Source organism: Haemaphysalis longicornis, unplaced genomic scaffold, assembly GCF_048455015.1.
Source record: "Haemaphysalis longicornis isolate Haplotype H1 unplaced genomic scaffold, Haemaphysalis longicornis Haplotype H1 scaffold_5, whole genome shotgun sequence".
In the NCBI taxonomy this organism is placed as follows: domain Eukaryota; kingdom Metazoa; phylum Arthropoda; class Arachnida; order Ixodida; family Ixodidae; genus Haemaphysalis; species Haemaphysalis longicornis.
The window spans coordinates 17,872,690-17,889,762 of NW_027526385.1; the positions used below are offsets into that span (position 1 = coordinate 17,872,690).

The following is a 17,073-nucleotide window of genomic DNA, read 5'->3' on the forward strand; positions in this document are numbered from 1 at the left end:
GATGGGTAGGTTCCTGCGGAGGAGGTCGTAGTGATGAGTTATGTCCGATGTACGTGGAAAATGTCGAGTGGTACAATGCGGGGATGTCGTGTGTAGGCGTTAAAAAAAGAAAAAAAAAAGAAAAACGGGAGCCCGGAACATTAAAGCTCGGGAATGTTGGTGCTCAGCCTCTTTACCACCTACGCCGGCGTGGGCCGGAGTCCGCAGCAGCATCACGGGGTTGGCAGGTGGACACTGAAGAGAAATTTCGAGGTCAGAAACAGTAATGACGCCTTTTGCATAATTTCGTGTGGAAGTGTGGGAGTCAGATAAAATGAGAGTGGGGACTCACCGCGGTGGCTCAGTGGCTAAGGCGTTGCGCTGCTGAGCACGAGGTCGCGGGTTCGATCCCCGGCCGCGGCGCCCGCCTTTACGAAAACGCCCGTGTGTACGAGATTTCGGTGCACGTTAAAGATCCCCAGGCGGTCAAAATTAATCCGGAGCCCTCCACTACGGCGCGCCTCATCGCCTGCGTTGCGTCGGCGCGTTAAACCACACAATCAATCAATCAATAAAATGAGGGAGGGGGGTAGGTAAGTGGCAATTGTAGCTGAGGCCTGAGGGGTGTTGGAGAAGAGCCCATTACAGCGAGTGAAAAGGCAGGACGGGTGGAGTAGGCCGCTGCATCTGCGTAGAGCCTGTGCTCAGAGGGAAAGTAGGGGAAGAGGTGTACCTATAGGCGCGGACTAGACGGCGTCCGTGGTGGTATAGTAGGTTGGGTGCATATTTCGCGGGATCAGCTTAGTGAGGAGACGTGCGCGGATAAGCCGGGGGATATGTGAGCTGGTGGGTGTATATGGCAGCGGGGGGTCGACATGGATTCGCTCAAGGATCTGCCGACCAGCCGAGGTCTGGGAAAGGCGCGTGAGCTGGGCTAGGCGATGGGCTTCGATTAGTTAATCCATGGTATCCTGTATGGGCGTGGATCGAGTCGCTGGAGTGCGTGTGGTGGCAGTGGAAGCACGGAGAGATAGGCTCGTCGAAGTAAGACATCGAGGGAGGTGCGTTGAGACGGCATGAGGCGCACAGCAAAAACAGGCGACCAGAAAGCCCTGCTGCAGTCGCAGCCGTTCTAATTCGGTTAGGCCATGTCTCCGAGACGTCATATGAGACCGATAGTTTGAATGGTGTGGGTGCGCAAGAGATAGTGTTTGGGCTGCTTCTGTGGGCTTGGGTGCTATAGGATGCCCATACATCATACTGGCAGAACGATGATGCAGTGAACCGCTCTGTGTGCCAAAACTATAAATGAAGACGGGAAACTGACGCAGTGTGCGCTAAGAGGGGTAACCTCCGATTTTGTGTCCCGGCCAGGCACCGCCGGCAGCGCTTCTCCCGGCGAAAGAAGGGGCGGAAGCCAAGGTGACGGCCACAGCAAGAACAGAAACGGCCATCGCGCTGATACGGGTCGCGCATGCTCGCATTCTTCGGGTCGGCGAGACTCCGCAGAGGCAGGTAGCGATTGGGAGATATTGAGAGAGGGAAAGGAAGCTCATTTCAAAACTGAGCGATGCCGCTCGACCACAGCCCGAATCTAGAATGCAACGCTATGAGCATAAGTAACAGCAATATGCCCAATCTGGACCGTGGTGAAGACAGATCAAGTAAAGTGGCGGCATTACTTGAAAATGATTTTCCCTCTCTCATTGCTCCTCAGTGCTTAGGACTGGCGCTATCCTTTGTATACGTACTCGTATAATGATTCGTTATTTCTGACTCAGAAAGCTATAGAATGATTTGCCGGCATCTTTAACTGTATACTATAACGGCTCATGAATCCGGATCTACTCGCTATTTTCATTCTGTAGTGTCTGTTCGGCCCGCTAAATGAAGGCTAAAGTAAAACGGACGTCCTACGGATATCTCTGGTCCAATGGATAACAGAGGTCAGAGCCAGGACTTGATGACACTTTCAATGATTGAATAATTTTGGCAACACCTTGTGGATCAATTATGACAGGGTTCATTGCCAGGTGCTCATATTCGGTCTCACAGGAAGGTAAATCATGAGAAGAGGTTACGAAATTTCTAGAAAAACACTGTTCAGTACGGATGGACAGTCAACATTCGGTATGGAAAGGCCACTGGAATCGACTAGCTGTATATAGTGTTACGCTCTGGGGGATTAAAAACGCGCCAAAACCCTGATAAACACGTCTTCGTCCCATCTCAGCTTTAGCAGTCGTTTAAAGCATACAGAGACGACAATTATTGCATAACCTCTGCCATTTCTAGTGCATCGATGTGAATGTTTCAAAAAGAAAAAAATAAACAAGGGAAGACTACAATCAGTCAAATGACTTCCTGGAAAGGTAAACGTACACACAAATATTCTTAACAACTATAGAAGCGTCGCAACTCGGCTGGGCGTCGGTTAAAAATGTTAGCCAGAATAATCGGCATCCTTTAATATGTTAATTAATCGGTTAATCGCTTGCATTAGTTTAAGAACGAAAACGATAAAAAAGAGTTTTTCAGTAATAATATCAATCTATAGTAGCAAAAGTAACATCAATATGCTCCTGGGTCAGTTCAGCGACATTCGAGATGAGGTAAGCAGACCATCATCATATGGCGCTGATGCGGGCGGGGCGCTTATCAGCGTAGTAGTTTGGGCGAGTTGGTGCATGATTGTCGATATTTAAAAGCGTTGCACGAGACGAGGGATGAAAACAACAAAACAGAGAGAGAGAGAGAGAGAGAGAGAGAGAGAGAGAGAGAGAGAGAGAGAGAGAGAGAGAGAGAGAGAGAGAGAGAGAGAGAGAGGAAGTTCGAAGTTAGCGCTCTGTGCGGGCGTTTTCGCTTTTCGCCTCAATGACAAGCAGCCACCGTGATCGCAATCGAACCCGCGTCCTGGGGATCGGCAGCAGAATCTGAGCACACTGGCATCGTTTCTGATGTGCCGTGAGGCGGGTTATTTGAACTGAAATATTATCCTCGACAAGCTTGCGTTGCGCACAGTTTAAGCATGACGCTCTAGTTTAATTTTGCTCCGATGCCCTGAGCCGATGAACCGCAGCTAAAATACTAAGGGCGACTAAAGCATTATTCGATTAATCGGAAAGTTAAGCGATCAATCGCCCACCCCTAGTCGCAACGCGGGCCAAAACAATGATAGACTAACAGCTTTCTAGATACCTCGACTACAAGATTTCACAATGTTCACTGCATTATATTAACGCCCATCATTTGCTGGGTGTGTTCTGTCGATAAGGGCGTGGCTAAAATTCGCTGAACGAATTAATATCCACTATTCGGAGGCACGATCGCCTATCGTGCCCTATAGACAAACCGTATCGGCCACAAGGCTCTAAAGCTTATCTTAACGGATAGGTGAAAGTGTTGGCAAGTTACGGCATTCGTGTGCCACGATTCGCAGATAACTTCGATAAGACAGCCTCGACATAAATGGCAATCTCGCTTCTCTACTCTTGGCACAAACGTAGTGTAGAGCGAAATGGCGTTTACGCATGCAATTGCCGCTTGGCTAAGCTGTCTGCGGTGGCCGCTTTCCTGCTGGAGGCGAAAAGCGAAAACGTCCATGTGTCGAGATTTGGGCGCGCGTTAACGATCCCCAGGTGGTGAAAATTAATCCGGAGCGCCCCCCGACTACGGCTCGCGCCCCAAGCCCAAGTGCAGCTTCGGCTCGCTAAGCCCGACAATCAATCAATCAATCAATCAATAAAGTCTAAGCTATAGTCGTCACTGTATGTGGTTTGTAGAAAAACTGCTGCTGTTATTTCACAGTCACATTCGCTCTACATTTCGCTAACTTATTATTTTGAATTTCCGATAATTTAATCTGCTGCAGGGTATTCACTAGCTCTTATTCGTTATAACCCGCCGCAGTGGCTCAGTGGCGAAGGCGCGTTGTGCTGCTGAGCCCAAGGACGCGTGTTCGACTCCCGGCCGCGGCAAACGCTTTTCTGGTGTAGGCGAAAAGCAAAAACGTTCGTTTGTTTGAGCTTTCGGCGCACGTTAAAGATCTCCATGTGATCAATAATAATCCGGAGCCCTCCACTACGGCGCGCCTCATCGCCTGTGTAGCGTCGGCGCGTTAAGCCCCATAATCAATCAATCAATCTTACTCCTTATATAAGCGTACCAGGTTACGTTTTATCTTGGCTTCACCTACTCGCGATTGGGTGCTACATGCATCTGGACTGCACCCGAATATGTTGACGTGCTAGAAAATCGAACCCAGAACCGTCCCTGCGCGTTTTCGAAAACCTGCGCAACCGACAAGCAACTGATAGCAGGTCCTTATCGAAACTGGCACGGCTCACTGTGTGCACGGCAGTTACTTTCTCGATGTCTTTTACGGCCAAGTCTTATCGTAACCTAGAACAATGGACAAAATGAAGAGGCTGATTCTGCCGCGGATGTTCCGTGCAGCGCATTCGAAGCTTCAGCCGCAGCGCGGAACGCAGTCGTTCGAACGGCGTATCTTTCCGGCGTTGATTTCAAAATTGCGTACCTCTGTTTATCTTTCCTCCGTATCTCTGACGGTGACTCCGCCCATGAGGCTACAAGGCTTCATGTAGTTCATCTCGCAGCGAGAAACCAGCAAGGGGAGCTAGCTGAATGAGCGTTTATTATCCCCTCAGGGGGCGAGGGAGAGCGATTGTGACATCTTTTTCACCCTCCCATTGTCGCCTCTTCTGCAGGCGTCTCTAGTGAGGTGGGAGTACCGATATTCTCGTGTGCCGTAAAGTGCGGGGCAAGCGTAGAGCTCGTGTCGGAAGGAATAATTGAGCACCGTGCGAGACACCATGGCTTCGTCGCCGCTTCACTCTGTTGTCACCCTGTGCGCGCTACTCGTGGGACTAACAGTCGTCTCTCTGCCACCATCCTACTGCGCCGAAGACAAGCCTCCCAGCCAGGGTGAGTTGCGTTCGCGCCTCGTGGTGTACCAAACTATCGCCTCCTTAAGAGGAGGTGATAACCAAACCGAGACACTAGCAAACGGACTAAGGTAAAAGATGCCCGTATCACTCTTAGCCAAAATGGGAGAAAATAAGACTAACTGCAGCAATTACGCCTCGCGAGGAACATTTAGTCCCCAAAAGACCAAACGCGCCGAGATTAGGGCCGTGTGCAAAATGAAGGGACCAAACGTTGGTCCCTCGACGCGAATGGGACCAACGGAAAGACTAACAGCGCCCTTTGCTCCCGCAACGTTGCTGTTGCTCCCCCTGGCGGGGGCCCTCCGATTTGTTTCTACTTGTTCGGCGGCCAGCGGGGACGGACGTGCAAAAGGTGAGCTGCGGCGGCGACCGCTTTTCCCCATTCGCCCTTTTTTTGAAGTTCGTGAGCTTGCATCTTAGCGTCAGAGTGCCAGCTATTTTTTTAAAACCAACGCCAGTCGATTCGCTGTGCGTTACTGCCGACGGCGACGTAATTTTTATTTGTTTCGGTCAATATTTACCCAATTTTTTGCTTAACCCTAAAATAGTAAAAATGCAATTTCTCTTTAAACAAGCGGCCCAACCGCATAAATAACCCTCCCAGCAGGAGCAGCGTACAAAAAGGAAGCTAACCGCTTACTTATTTTCTTTTGAAGTTGCAGTTTTAATACATTTATAGCCAGAAATGTCAAAGCGTGGTAACACGTGGCCGAGAATCTTGAAGGGCTCTAACTTTTTAGGCAAACATATGAACACTGAAATAACAACATGGTGCTGTTAGGACACAAGAATTACTCGCAGACATAATAAATTTTAAATGAAAACCTGATACTTTAAGCATGAAAATTACAAGAAGTCTGGCAGAACGCCGGAACTGCAACGGACGCGTACACTCTGAGGCTGAGAGGGCAAAAATAGTTGCACCCTCGTAACCGCAACTACGTCCAGAATAAAACTAGACAAAAACGGTTAAAATCTGATCTAAATTGGCTGAGTAAGGCATTTTTCTCCATGTTTTGCGGAACCGGAACTTGTAATCTGCCGGACCACTGCAGAACGGCATAATGAAGTCTTCTTCGAAGGCGCGGTCTGACCGCCGTAATAAAAATCCCCTAACAAAATCGTAGTATCTTTATGTATTTCACGGCAAGTTTTTTTTTTTTTTTTTGAGAATACAGTGTCATCCAATGGCCCTTTTCCAGTACCGGCCCTCCTTGTGGCCGCCACGGCGAACCTAACTGGCAGTAACGCGCACCCCCCCTCCCCCCCCAAAAAATTGTTTGGCTTTCGGGGAACTCGTTCACGAAACATTCTCGTCCTGCAGTCCTTCCCGCACCCACCCGTCACCCGTGCCTTTCACATGAATTTCACAGTAGCAGGCGCACGCTCGCGTGACTCATCTAACGTGGCCGAAAGCTTCCTTCACTTTTTTTCATTTTCGTTGCTCCCTCACTGGTAGCCAAGCGCTCGCAGCGTGGTCAGCCTCAAACATTTTTGCCCCTTTCTTTCCTTTGAAAGCCTTTTTTGTGTGCACGTACGAACTCACTGTGAACTGTCCGCAAAGAGGAAATAAAAACGTTCAGCCGTAGCCACTCCCCATGCAGAAAGCTGAGAGGACGCCGTTTTGTTTGTTTCGCCCGAGGCTATTTCTTAAACATTGTTAAATTTAATAAACATTCAGAAAATTTGGCTCTTAATACATTTTTGAAATAAAAACGCATTCTTCGACACCGACATCACAGCCAGAAATCAATAATGACCTTGTTCTATATAAACCCGCACCATCAGCGCAGGAAAGCAGGTTTTCTTCCAATAATTAAATATTTCTTCTTTTTTTTTTTTTTGATTGGAGTCAAACCATTTTGATTTAGAGCTGGTGCTGACAGGAAGCGTCTCTTTCCCTACATGTCTTGTGAAAGAGAGGGAAGAGGCCCTTGTTTCGTGCTACGTAAGCCTCTGAGAATGATAGCGAACCTGCATGCGAGAAATGAGCAATCTTTCTATTTTCTGTTGCCCTTATACAGTGGTTCAATGCGTTGAGTGAGGGAGCATGAGTCCCCAAGTTCTATTGCTGGTTTGAGTGGCGTCTTTTCTGCTGGAGTCGGAAAAACAACAATGTCTGAGTTTCGCTTGTTAACTACCGTGGCCATGGTCTTAATTAACCCGTAGTCTTATACTCAGTGCAATTCACACGCCACATTTGGCTGCACTACATAAAGCGTTGATTTTGCTTCTTTTTGCTTTTTGAGGTATTTTTTACGGATGCTTGTTAGGGCTGCTGGAAACTGCGTTTTTCTCAATTTTGCGTCCTACCACGAATAACACTTGTTTTGTTGCCCTATTTATTTCCTGCAGGAGCGTGACGACATACGCCCATTGCCGACAGCGTCACGGAGGATGGCTGTCTCCTCTCAACGGACAAGTACCTCAAGACAAGTGGAGCACGCTTGCGCCAAGAACAGCAGCCATGTATACCCGGAATAGCCCAATACTGGGCGCATCGCCTCAACAAGGTGTGCCGTACTCGGCCTTCGAAATAGAGACTCCAACATCAAGAGTATAGTACGGTTTACTTTTGTTGTGTATGTTGCTTACACAGTGTTGCAATAAAAAGCTTGAAAGTAACATTTTCTTTGTCGTGAACAAGTAGCCAAGAAATACTGCTTCTGGTCTCTTGTGTTTACTCCTGTCTTCTGAATTGTCGGTCTAATGGAACGACAGTTACTCATGGAGTACTTGCACGAGCCAGCACATCGTCTTTTAGTATGCACGGTTAATCCAGAGGGGAGCATTTGCAGGGATGAACATTTAGTCTTGAAAGCATCAATTGGTCTAGGGGGTGTAATGGGAAAGATTAACGATTGATACTCAGAGGACCAACGGTTGGTCTCCAGTCGACTAACAGGGGTGACTAACAGTTGATCTGCAAGGGACCAACAGTTAGTCTTTATGGCGGACCAAGAGTTGAACCATCAAGGGATTAAGTGTAGAGGGACTAACAGTTGGTACCCTTGCCGTTAGTCCCAAAAAGGACTAATTCTAGTGGCAACGCAGTTAGTCCCCAAAAGGACTAACGCCGATGCCCCGTTAGTCCTTTTTGGCTAAGAGTATACTATCCGAGGACGTTTGTGAAAGGTCTAGAGGTGTACCATGAAATTGACCACAGAAGAGAGCGGTTACGTGCAGTCTATCTTCTTATTAACACTTGCGTGACTACAGACCTCGAGACACAAAAAAATTAGTAGTGGCTTAGCTCAGCTATGCCAGGATATACGTAGCGTGAGCTAAGTTTCAGCTGTATTGGAATCAAATACAATCCAATTTAATCCAATCCAAATCCAATCCAATCCAATGCTCCTCGCGCTTGCGCTGTACGGCCCTTCAAGGTCCACGCGAAACTGCTCAGCCTCGGCCAGTGTAGCAAACGCTACAATATCGGAACGTTCTACCATACAGATTATTCGCTCTTTGGCACTTCCAAAGTATAGCCCCGGATGCAACAGCAGTCACGAGCACGTGTGTAGGCGCTGCTTGTGCAACCCGAAGAGTGATGTGGAAGGCTGTTTATCATAACGGGTATACAAGAAAAAGGATCATGGTGATGATGAAGCTGATAAGGATTAGGGAGAGAGGGAGAAAGAGGAAGTAAGGAAGGAAGCAACTCTGCGACTTCCGTTTTGTTCTTCAGCGTTTCGGATCAATTTTAGCTTTGCTCCTTTCAGCGTGTGCAAATGAAGCATTAAATGTAGTGAAAGTGACTACCGAGAAACTGACGATGGACAGATGGGCGCACGCGGGCAACTTGACCCATTTGGAAAGGTGCTGCTGAAGCAGTGTGTGAGAGGCAAAAGGCTTTATTGTGGGTGACAGAGAGTTAGAGGGAGCGGGACTAAACCTGACAATTTTGCTTCATTAGAAAGATGTGGCAGCTCATACCTCGCCCACATATTCGGTGGACGAGTCATGCTGCTGTCACCACTCACGAATTAGTCGAAGGAGGCGCATTTCAAATTACCCGCTTATGGCGCCATTATGTGATGTGGCAAAAAACGTTTTATGACGTACTTGAGAGATCAGACAAGAACAGGTTGTTTCCGGTATTCTTCGTCATGGCGGTTTTCCTTCCGGTTATTCCAGTTCTTCCTGTTCTCCACGCGGTTTTCTGCACACTGACCCGGCACCGTCGTGAGCTGGTGGTAAGGACCTGGCCGCGTGAATGGCAAACCTGGCCGCCTATAGACGCACCCCACGTGACCTTTGACGTCTAGGCGGCCAGGTTTGCCATTCACGCGACCGGGACGGCCAGTGAACCATAGAGCTACCTTGACTCGGAAGCCTCTCACCTGGCGGGCGCTCCAACATCAGTGCTTGATCCACACAAAAGTTTCTGCTTTCTCCCTTTCTCCTGATCTTACTTCAATGTAGCTATATTTGTTAGTCGCCTCATTGCCCCCCAAAAGCGTTATTCCTTATTTGAAGTATTACGCGCTTCATTTTGAATATTTCAAAAGTATTTTAATAATCGGTTATTTTGGGCAGAATTGATCCAATCACGCACGTATACGTATTGGGTCGCAACTTAAGTGCGGAGAAGTAGCTGCTGCATCGCCACCTTTTTTTTTTGTTTTATTCAATATGTAACTCACTTGATTGACGTTTGCGTGAGTGTTAGTCCAACGAGGCAATCTTTAAAGGTCGCTCCAATGGGGTGAGAACCCCAACTCCACTTTTAATTGAAGAAAATGTCTGAGGGGGACCATATAAACAAAAAAGACAATATACTTCATGAAATAACGATCGCGTTAGCTTTTCACGCAGCCACAAGTAGAGGCACTATGTTTAAGCGAGTTCGGCTACTTTGTTGATTTTGCTCTGGTGCGACTGCGGTGGAGGGTTTTGATTTATAATTTGAGGAGGAGGTGAAGTCGTTCGATTGCTGCACGAAATCAAGTTTACCGGCGCTAGAGCGGCGTTCAAGTTCGTACTACATTACCGCATACATTTACACAGTCACAGCTTGCAGTAACAAGAACCACGGTGAGATAGATATAGGACCAACACCAAATGCATGGACAGGGGTGCAACCGTACAAAGTGCTTCACCCCCCACTGCCTCGTGATCACGCACCTACGCACGTGCTTATATGGTAAGCGGTAGCTGTTTCTGCGACAGAAAAAAGGGCAGAGTTGAAAATTTTGATCAGTTGGGAGCCTTGATTCAGTAATAACGCAATTTTTCGAAGTTTCTGCACGCAAAGCTTTTCTTTGCTTCACCGCCCAGCACGCGCGCGCACACTGCAGTGCCAGCACTGTATGGGGCCAGCGTACCGCCCGCCAGAGAGACGTCAATTGCAACATGAAAAGCGCTGCTCACAAGTGAGGTTGGAGCGCCTGCAGCACATTTCAGCGCATTTACGCCACTCCGGCGCGCGTGACGCTGGTTAACAGCGGGGCTGAAGCGCTGCGAAGCAGCGCCAGCGGCTTTCAGCGGCGCCAACAGCGCAAACCATCGTTTTCAGTGGATCCCAGCGCAAAAATGGCGCTAAAATACGCTGAATTTTTCGGTAGGGGTAAGACCCCTCCGATATAGGGAAGACGTACTCCTCGATTATCGATACCGGACTGTACGCATGTAGCCGGTGTTGCCATTGGATGCTCTTTTTCCCATGTTAGTCGCCCTGACTAACCCTGATAGCGCTTTGTCCGAATGTGGTTTTAATCTATTTCTGGCAAAGGCTCAAACGAAATCTCGGAAAAGCTTATCAGCTAGCGCTTTGCCAGAGTGCTGACGCATTTTATAATCTGATCTGAATAATCGACCAGATTTTTGGGGGGAATCCCTAAAGGTGGAGTAAATTTCTGTTAAGAAAAATTTGACATCCGCCTGAGATGCAGCCGTACGGCCACAAAGAAAGCTGTACAGCTGTCTCGGAAACTCCGCAGTTAAAGGAAAATTCGTCCCGGTCCAGGATTCTTCAACTGCGCGGTTTACGAGGAAGCTGTAGTTTTTTCTTGCATTTCAGGTGGATGTTAAGTTTTCCCTCAGTAGTCTGAATAATGTGATACTTAAGGCTGAACCGATAACTATTTTTATTTTACATCTTCTTTGTGTGTTTTTACTGATCCCCAATCATTTATTTTAACCGCATTTTTATGGGTTTTATTTACATTTATGTGGTCTACTGTATCTCACCAATGTAACGCTTACCCTATGAAATACCCTCCTCGGATGTTCGCTTCCCGGCCGCGGCGGCCGCTTTTCTGATGGAGGCGAAAAGCAAAAACGCCCGTGTGTACGAGATTTCGGCGCACGTTAAAGATCCCCAGGTGGCCAAAATTATTCCGGAGCCCTCCACTACGGCGCGCCTCATCGCCTGCGTTGCGTCGGCGCGTTAAACCACACAATCAATCAATCAACCCTCCTCGGATGAACTTTATGGTTATTGCGAAATAAACAAAATAACTACCTTTGCACTCCCTAACACAAATAAAATTGGTGGGGCCGCCCGAGGGAAGGTTGACCGATTTGTATAGAAAAATAGTGAGGGCATATTATTTTTTTTCACGTCAGATTGCCAACTAAGACACGGGACTGATATACCGCCCAGACAAGCGCCGCCTGAATGCGTCTTGTTTTTTTTTTTTTTTTTTTTTTTTTTTTTTTCTCAGCAGTGCTCTGCTTAAGCTGCTGCCTGTTGCGGAATTAAGGTTTCGCCCCTTGATGTAACCCTGCCTTTCATCCACAGGGCTCCAGTGTGATGGGTGCGTGGCCGTCCTGCAAGGTACGTGAACAACGGCAGTGGAACAATGGTTGGAGCCATTTTGTCCTGGTGTATTTCTCTGTAAAGAAACACGATTACTAAGCGAAAAGTCGGCTTCAATGCCATTATTTTTTTAAAAACTTTTGCTCTCTTTCACAATAAGCGAATTTGCTACGACCAAACATTAGGACAAGGATAAGTTCACCCCCCTCCCCCCGCCTCTTCTTACTCAGAGAGTTCTCAGGAAATCTGTAATTACAGCCCCATCAAGCCAAATTTTATCTAAACAAAACAAAGAAGAAGAAAACTGTGCCAGTGCTATTACGTCATGGGTTTGGCGACAGAAAGCAGCTCATATAATGATGCCAGACATTAAAAATTAAGGAGCAGCGTTGTGTACGGAATATTGCAGTGCAATAGCTCAACTATCTCTGTCATGTATTTTTGCAGGTTGTTGAATGACCGTTCTATCGCCCGATAGATTGGTTGAGTAATCATACTACTCCACTTTTGTCACTTCACGTAATCGTGGACGACACAAGCCCCCTTATCGTATGTCAGTGGGCGACCACCTTTCCCCACAACCCGAGCCGAAGCACTGAAGATTAAATCGAATGCGATAATTCACGCTCGAATATAACTTGCGAATAGGTAAGAACGAAGGTTAGAGCTTTGTTTCCTCCTATACGTGACATGCCGGACAAATTATATGCTTGGCGAAAAAAAAAAAAAAAGAACAGAAGCAAGCAAGCAAAGAAAGAAAGACGGGAAAAGAAGAAAGAAAGGAAAAGAAACTTTTATTGCAACTGCTTTACCTAGGTTAGTCTCGCTATCATAAAGGCCAACTCTCAAAAAGAAATCTCCACATTTGGTATATTAGATTTTACTTGGATCGAAACCGGAATGGTGTCACTTCTACCGAGCGCCACCTTGTTTTGGCTTCATTCGTGCAGCGAGGTGAAGCCTTTGGTCTACCATGCATGTTTACCTTGGCTTACCATCTCCCTTTAGAGTTGCACAAGAAGTTGAAATCGAGCCAGGGCCGCAAGCGAGCGGTGGAGGGTGCGCTGAACGGACTGTGCACCACCGACAACTTCGTCGTCTACAGGCACAGCCCTCCGAAGATGCTCAAGGCCTGCAACTTCATCCTTGGTGAGCCGTCGCCAAGCCATGGCTTGTTTAGAGTTCATGAGGTGCAAAGATTACTGTGACAGTTAAGATGCAGTCATGGCAGCGGGACCAACCAGCTGCATGTATACGTGTGGCAGCAACTTAAAAATCGACAGCTAGACGATCGCAGAAAGAGATGTTATTATTTAGCGTTCGCTTTCAATGAAGTCTCTACTTCCACAGGCCCAAATTACACTAGGTCATCATTATAAGTATCAGCCAACTAGCTATTAACCAATGATTCACAAATTACAGAGGGCTACCAGCCAGCGCTGTAACAGTTTCTGTAGCAGCTTCCTCCTTAAATGCAAGCCTTAAATGCAAGGGCGCACTACTTAAATGCAAACATTGATAATGATGATGATGATGGACGCCGACGACGGCGATGATGATTCTGGTGATGACTTGGTCGCTGACATGACGGACCGCCAACACATTTTCCCTTAGCAGTTTAGGCACAAGAAACGCGTAGAGTCAGCGGAAGTAATATCAACTGCTAGCAGCACTTCAGATTCAATGGCCTATACATGATGACCATTCGAAGCTTTCTCTACAAGAGCTTACACTGTGAAAATTTGTTGGAACTAACAATTGCTCCGTAAATGTTACCACCAACACCATGACCGCCGAGTGCACCCGGAAACCCAGCCGTTAGAAAAGCGGTAGCTATACACATGTGCGGCAAGCGACGCTTTGCCGCACACGTTTTTTTTTCCTCTTCGGAAACCGGTCCGGCAGCCTTCGTGCGGGTTCCGGCAGTCATGACCGGTTTCCGGAGAGGGAAAAAACGTGTGCGGCAAAGTGTCGCTCACCGCACATTTGTTTCGTGGGGACACATGTCGGTCCGAGCAATGCGGTTTCCGACGCGGCGCGTCAAAATAGAGTTATAGCAGAGCGGAGAACCGGTCCCGCGGTACGGTACCCGGCACACTTGCGCAAGCGCACAACCAGTTTTCTCGCCTCTGCACACGCGCAGTATAGCACCGGTCGCCAACCGGGTACCGTACCGGGACCGGTTCTCCGCTCTGCTATATAACACTAATAGCAGGTTGGATGCGCGCGGGAGCGGTGGGTCTGGCGGCTCATCCGGCAGCCAAACCGGTTCTCAGGGTGGAGGCGCTTGCGGGGACGCTTCCCTTTCCGCTCATGTGTTCGACCCTTATTCTAGACCCTCAAAGCTTCGTTTGGTATAGCAAAGACTATGCAAATGGCAGGAGGCCGAATCTTAATGTGGTTGACCTGTAAACAAAGGGAGAAAAAATGCCGCATGTCTGCGAAACGGGCTTTGCAAGTGCACTGCGGGTATCGCACACCATATCGTTGCCTGATGCATATTAGCGCGGGATTTCCGAACGCTGTTGACTGACACCAACGTTTTGCAGAGAACTACAGGGACGAGCTGGAGTCCAGTCTACACTCGTTTTACAAGAAGTACCAGGTGAAGGACAACCTCAAGCTTCAGGCCGAGTTCTGCGACAAAACTATCAAGGTCTGCCTGCCTGGACAGCGGGACATTGACATTAGGGTAAGTACAAGGAACACGGAGATGAATTAGCGGATAAAGTAAGAAGGTATCCACTATCCTCGGTCGAGCATGCGGAGTGGCGCCTGTGATACTTCGTATCCAGGATACCAGATACCGTAAGCAGGATACTGGATACCCTTCATACATGATGCAAGATACTAGATTATATCGAGTGTGGGATACGACTGGCATCTTTGGTCACAGTACCTTGCGTGCTGCGATTTCCACAGAAGCAGTCTCTCTCTTTCAGTGACTTCCGATACCTCCCCATCCCGTGCGTCAGCCTCCTTAATTTCTCTTCCCGCGAAGCTTACTGCCTGTTTCAGACATTGGCTGTCTGGTATTGCTTTACCTCACTGCATATTCTTCCTACTGCTGACCTTCAGCGAGACAGGTCTTATGGCGCTTTTGAGATTTATCATTAAACAAGACGCAGGTATGAAGTGTCCGAAATGTCCACAATTAGTTCCTATACCGAACTTTCGCACATTCAGTTTTCTAACTGCGCCATCAAAATAAACAGTGAATAACTTGATAGTTGAGATATCGCGTACGGTCTAGCGTGATTGCCTCCATAATGGGAACTTGCTGCTGCCACATATTTTGTTTTAACGTTGTACCCCACGCATTTAAATTACATTTTGAACGCCTCGTTGCTGCCTTATCTGGTACCGATATGCTGCCGATATTAAAAATCTGCAGGCTTCTTTGTTGGGTTCGTTTCTTTTGGGAGGCTTTGAAAGAATTCTATTGCAGTCAACATCGCTTCAAGGAAGGCGTAATTGACGAAGCAGAAAACACCAATTACATAAATTGTAATATTTTTCTGATTCGATGTGAATTTAACAGAGACGCGTGTGCACATGTGCAATGCTTGTGATGTTTTTCTTTCCATTTCTGCAGATGAACCCCGTAGGAATGAATATTGACGAAGCCAACCAGAAGCTTTCAGAAGACCTTGGATTCAAGCAAGAGACCGTAGCTGAACTATCGCGTGACGAGCTTTGACAGCCGAAACAGAAATTCAGACTAAAAGGAGGATTGATCTGTAAAATTCTTGCAGCATCGTAGCACCTTCACGGCTGTCTTTCATGCACCACCACACACACAAGCTTTGCATTCACTTTCCTTTAGTTTTTTTACTTCAATAAACGGCTGATCAATCGGCGGACGCATTTTTTTTTTGAAAAGTTTCGTATATACGGAAATATGGGAATACGGAGCACTTTCCTAGAATGACGCAAAGCCGCAACCAAACACGGAATATTTTTGAGAAACACACGTGAACGAAATAGTGCATACTTATCCAAAAATTTGACACCGATTTTATGTCTGTAAGTTTACTAGAACCGCCAAATCATTGTCCGTATGAATTCCGTATATACGGAGTATACGGAAAACATACGGAGCGTCATTTTGCTTATTATTGAAAATAAAAACACGAAACCTGTGCCAGATGTTTTGATTGCGCACACTAATGTGATTCCCTGTTTTTTATACTAACATCTACTTTCGGTGTGCTTGGGGGCGCATAATCCGTATGAACTCCGTATTACCATAATTCCGTATATACGGAACGTTTCAGTAGGGCTAGGGTAGGCAGTTGGTGTCGTAAGTTGGAAGAGTGTGGTGTCTAATTAATAAGGCCCTCCGATCTAAGTTTGTACTAGATTCTGAGGTCCCCTGTGCCATATGACGATGTTTCAAAGAATAGTATAGTCTCAGACGCGGATTACTCTATAAGCTTGTCTCAACGCGCTCGCGGAGGATAAATGTAACAGATGAATTTTTGCGAGCGGTCACCTAACGACAAGACGACCCAGCCTTAATTTTCTTGTCGCATGCTGATTCCCGAATGGTTTTGCATTATCCACCGTAATTCTTTCGTGGAGTGTTCGTGAAATTTATGCCACATAGGCTTTTCCAGGGTAGTGATCAATATCTGAGCTATGATACTGGCAGGCGTAACTGGGTGCTGTCAGGTATGAGTGTTCCGCTAGATTATATAAGCGCACAAAACCGATTTACACGATACATCATGGCGTGTAGGCGTAGCATGACCATCTAAGGAAACTCTGCTTATGGAGACAAATTTCAGGGCAGTACCAGAGTTCTTCAATGCTTTACTGGTCACGAAACTGCTCCGTAACTCAATGGGAGAGCTTCATATGCTGCGTTTGGCCGCCGCGTGGTGGCGCCACCCTCACTCCTCGGGGGCGTTGCGCTGGCTCGAACGGCGGAGCCGCGGCGAGTTGTGTTTGTTTTGTGCGGGAAAAAAAATGTAACGTGCATCTCGCGCTCTTTTGATGCGACTTAAGTAGTGCAACGACGATGCCTAACGTGTGTTGCGTCCCGGGATGTCGTTCCTTGTACAACGATACCACAGAAAATGTTTCCTTGTTCTGTTGACCGAGCGACGGGGAGCTGCCAGAGAAATGGAGGCGCGCCATTCCAAGGCAAGAAACGGGAGATTTCAGCTTCGATTATAAGTGTGTGACCGTGCGTGGAAATGCACTGTGTGTGAGAATGGAAAAAGCAATGTACCCTTTTGAGAGCATCGTGGACCTAGAATTGTACAAGGCTAACTTAAAGCCGGATTTTTGTCATATCAGTCAGGTTGTTGCGGTGCTTCATAACCTGTTTGCAAACTTGTATTACCTTGCGCTCAGGCT

At 47.4% G+C, this 17,073-nt stretch overlaps 1 protein-coding gene across 1 annotated transcript; it reads left to right on the forward strand.

Moving 5' to 3' along the window:
* Positions 1–4,693: 4,693 nt before the first annotated feature.
* Positions 4,694–15,568, forward strand: LOC144139083 (uncharacterized). The gene is made up of 5 exons (XM_077671565.1): positions 4,694–4,923; positions 11,692–11,727; positions 12,718–12,858; positions 14,259–14,401; positions 15,305–15,568. Exons 1-5 carry the CDS (start codon positions 4,812–4,814, stop codon positions 15,407–15,409), a joined length of 537 nt encoding a protein of 178 aa, XP_077527691.1. The 5' UTR covers positions 4,694–4,811; the 3' UTR covers positions 15,410–15,568.
* Positions 15,569–17,073: the final 1,505 nt, after the last annotated feature.

Bases quoted from the DNA above. Each gene is read 5' to 3' on its own strand.
- LOC144139083 (XM_077671565.1), top strand. From the start codon at position 4,812: ATGGCTTCGTCGCCGCTTCACTCTGTTGTCACCCTGTGCGCGCTACTC. The intron at 4,924-11,691 runs GTGAGTTGCGTT...TTTCATCCACAG, and splicing joins AGACAAGCCTCCCAGCCAGG to GGCTCCAGTGTGATGGGTGC. The intron at 12,859-14,258 runs GTGAGCCGTCGC...AACGTTTTGCAG, and splicing joins GGCCTGCAACTTCATCCTTG to AGAACTACAGGGACGAGCTG.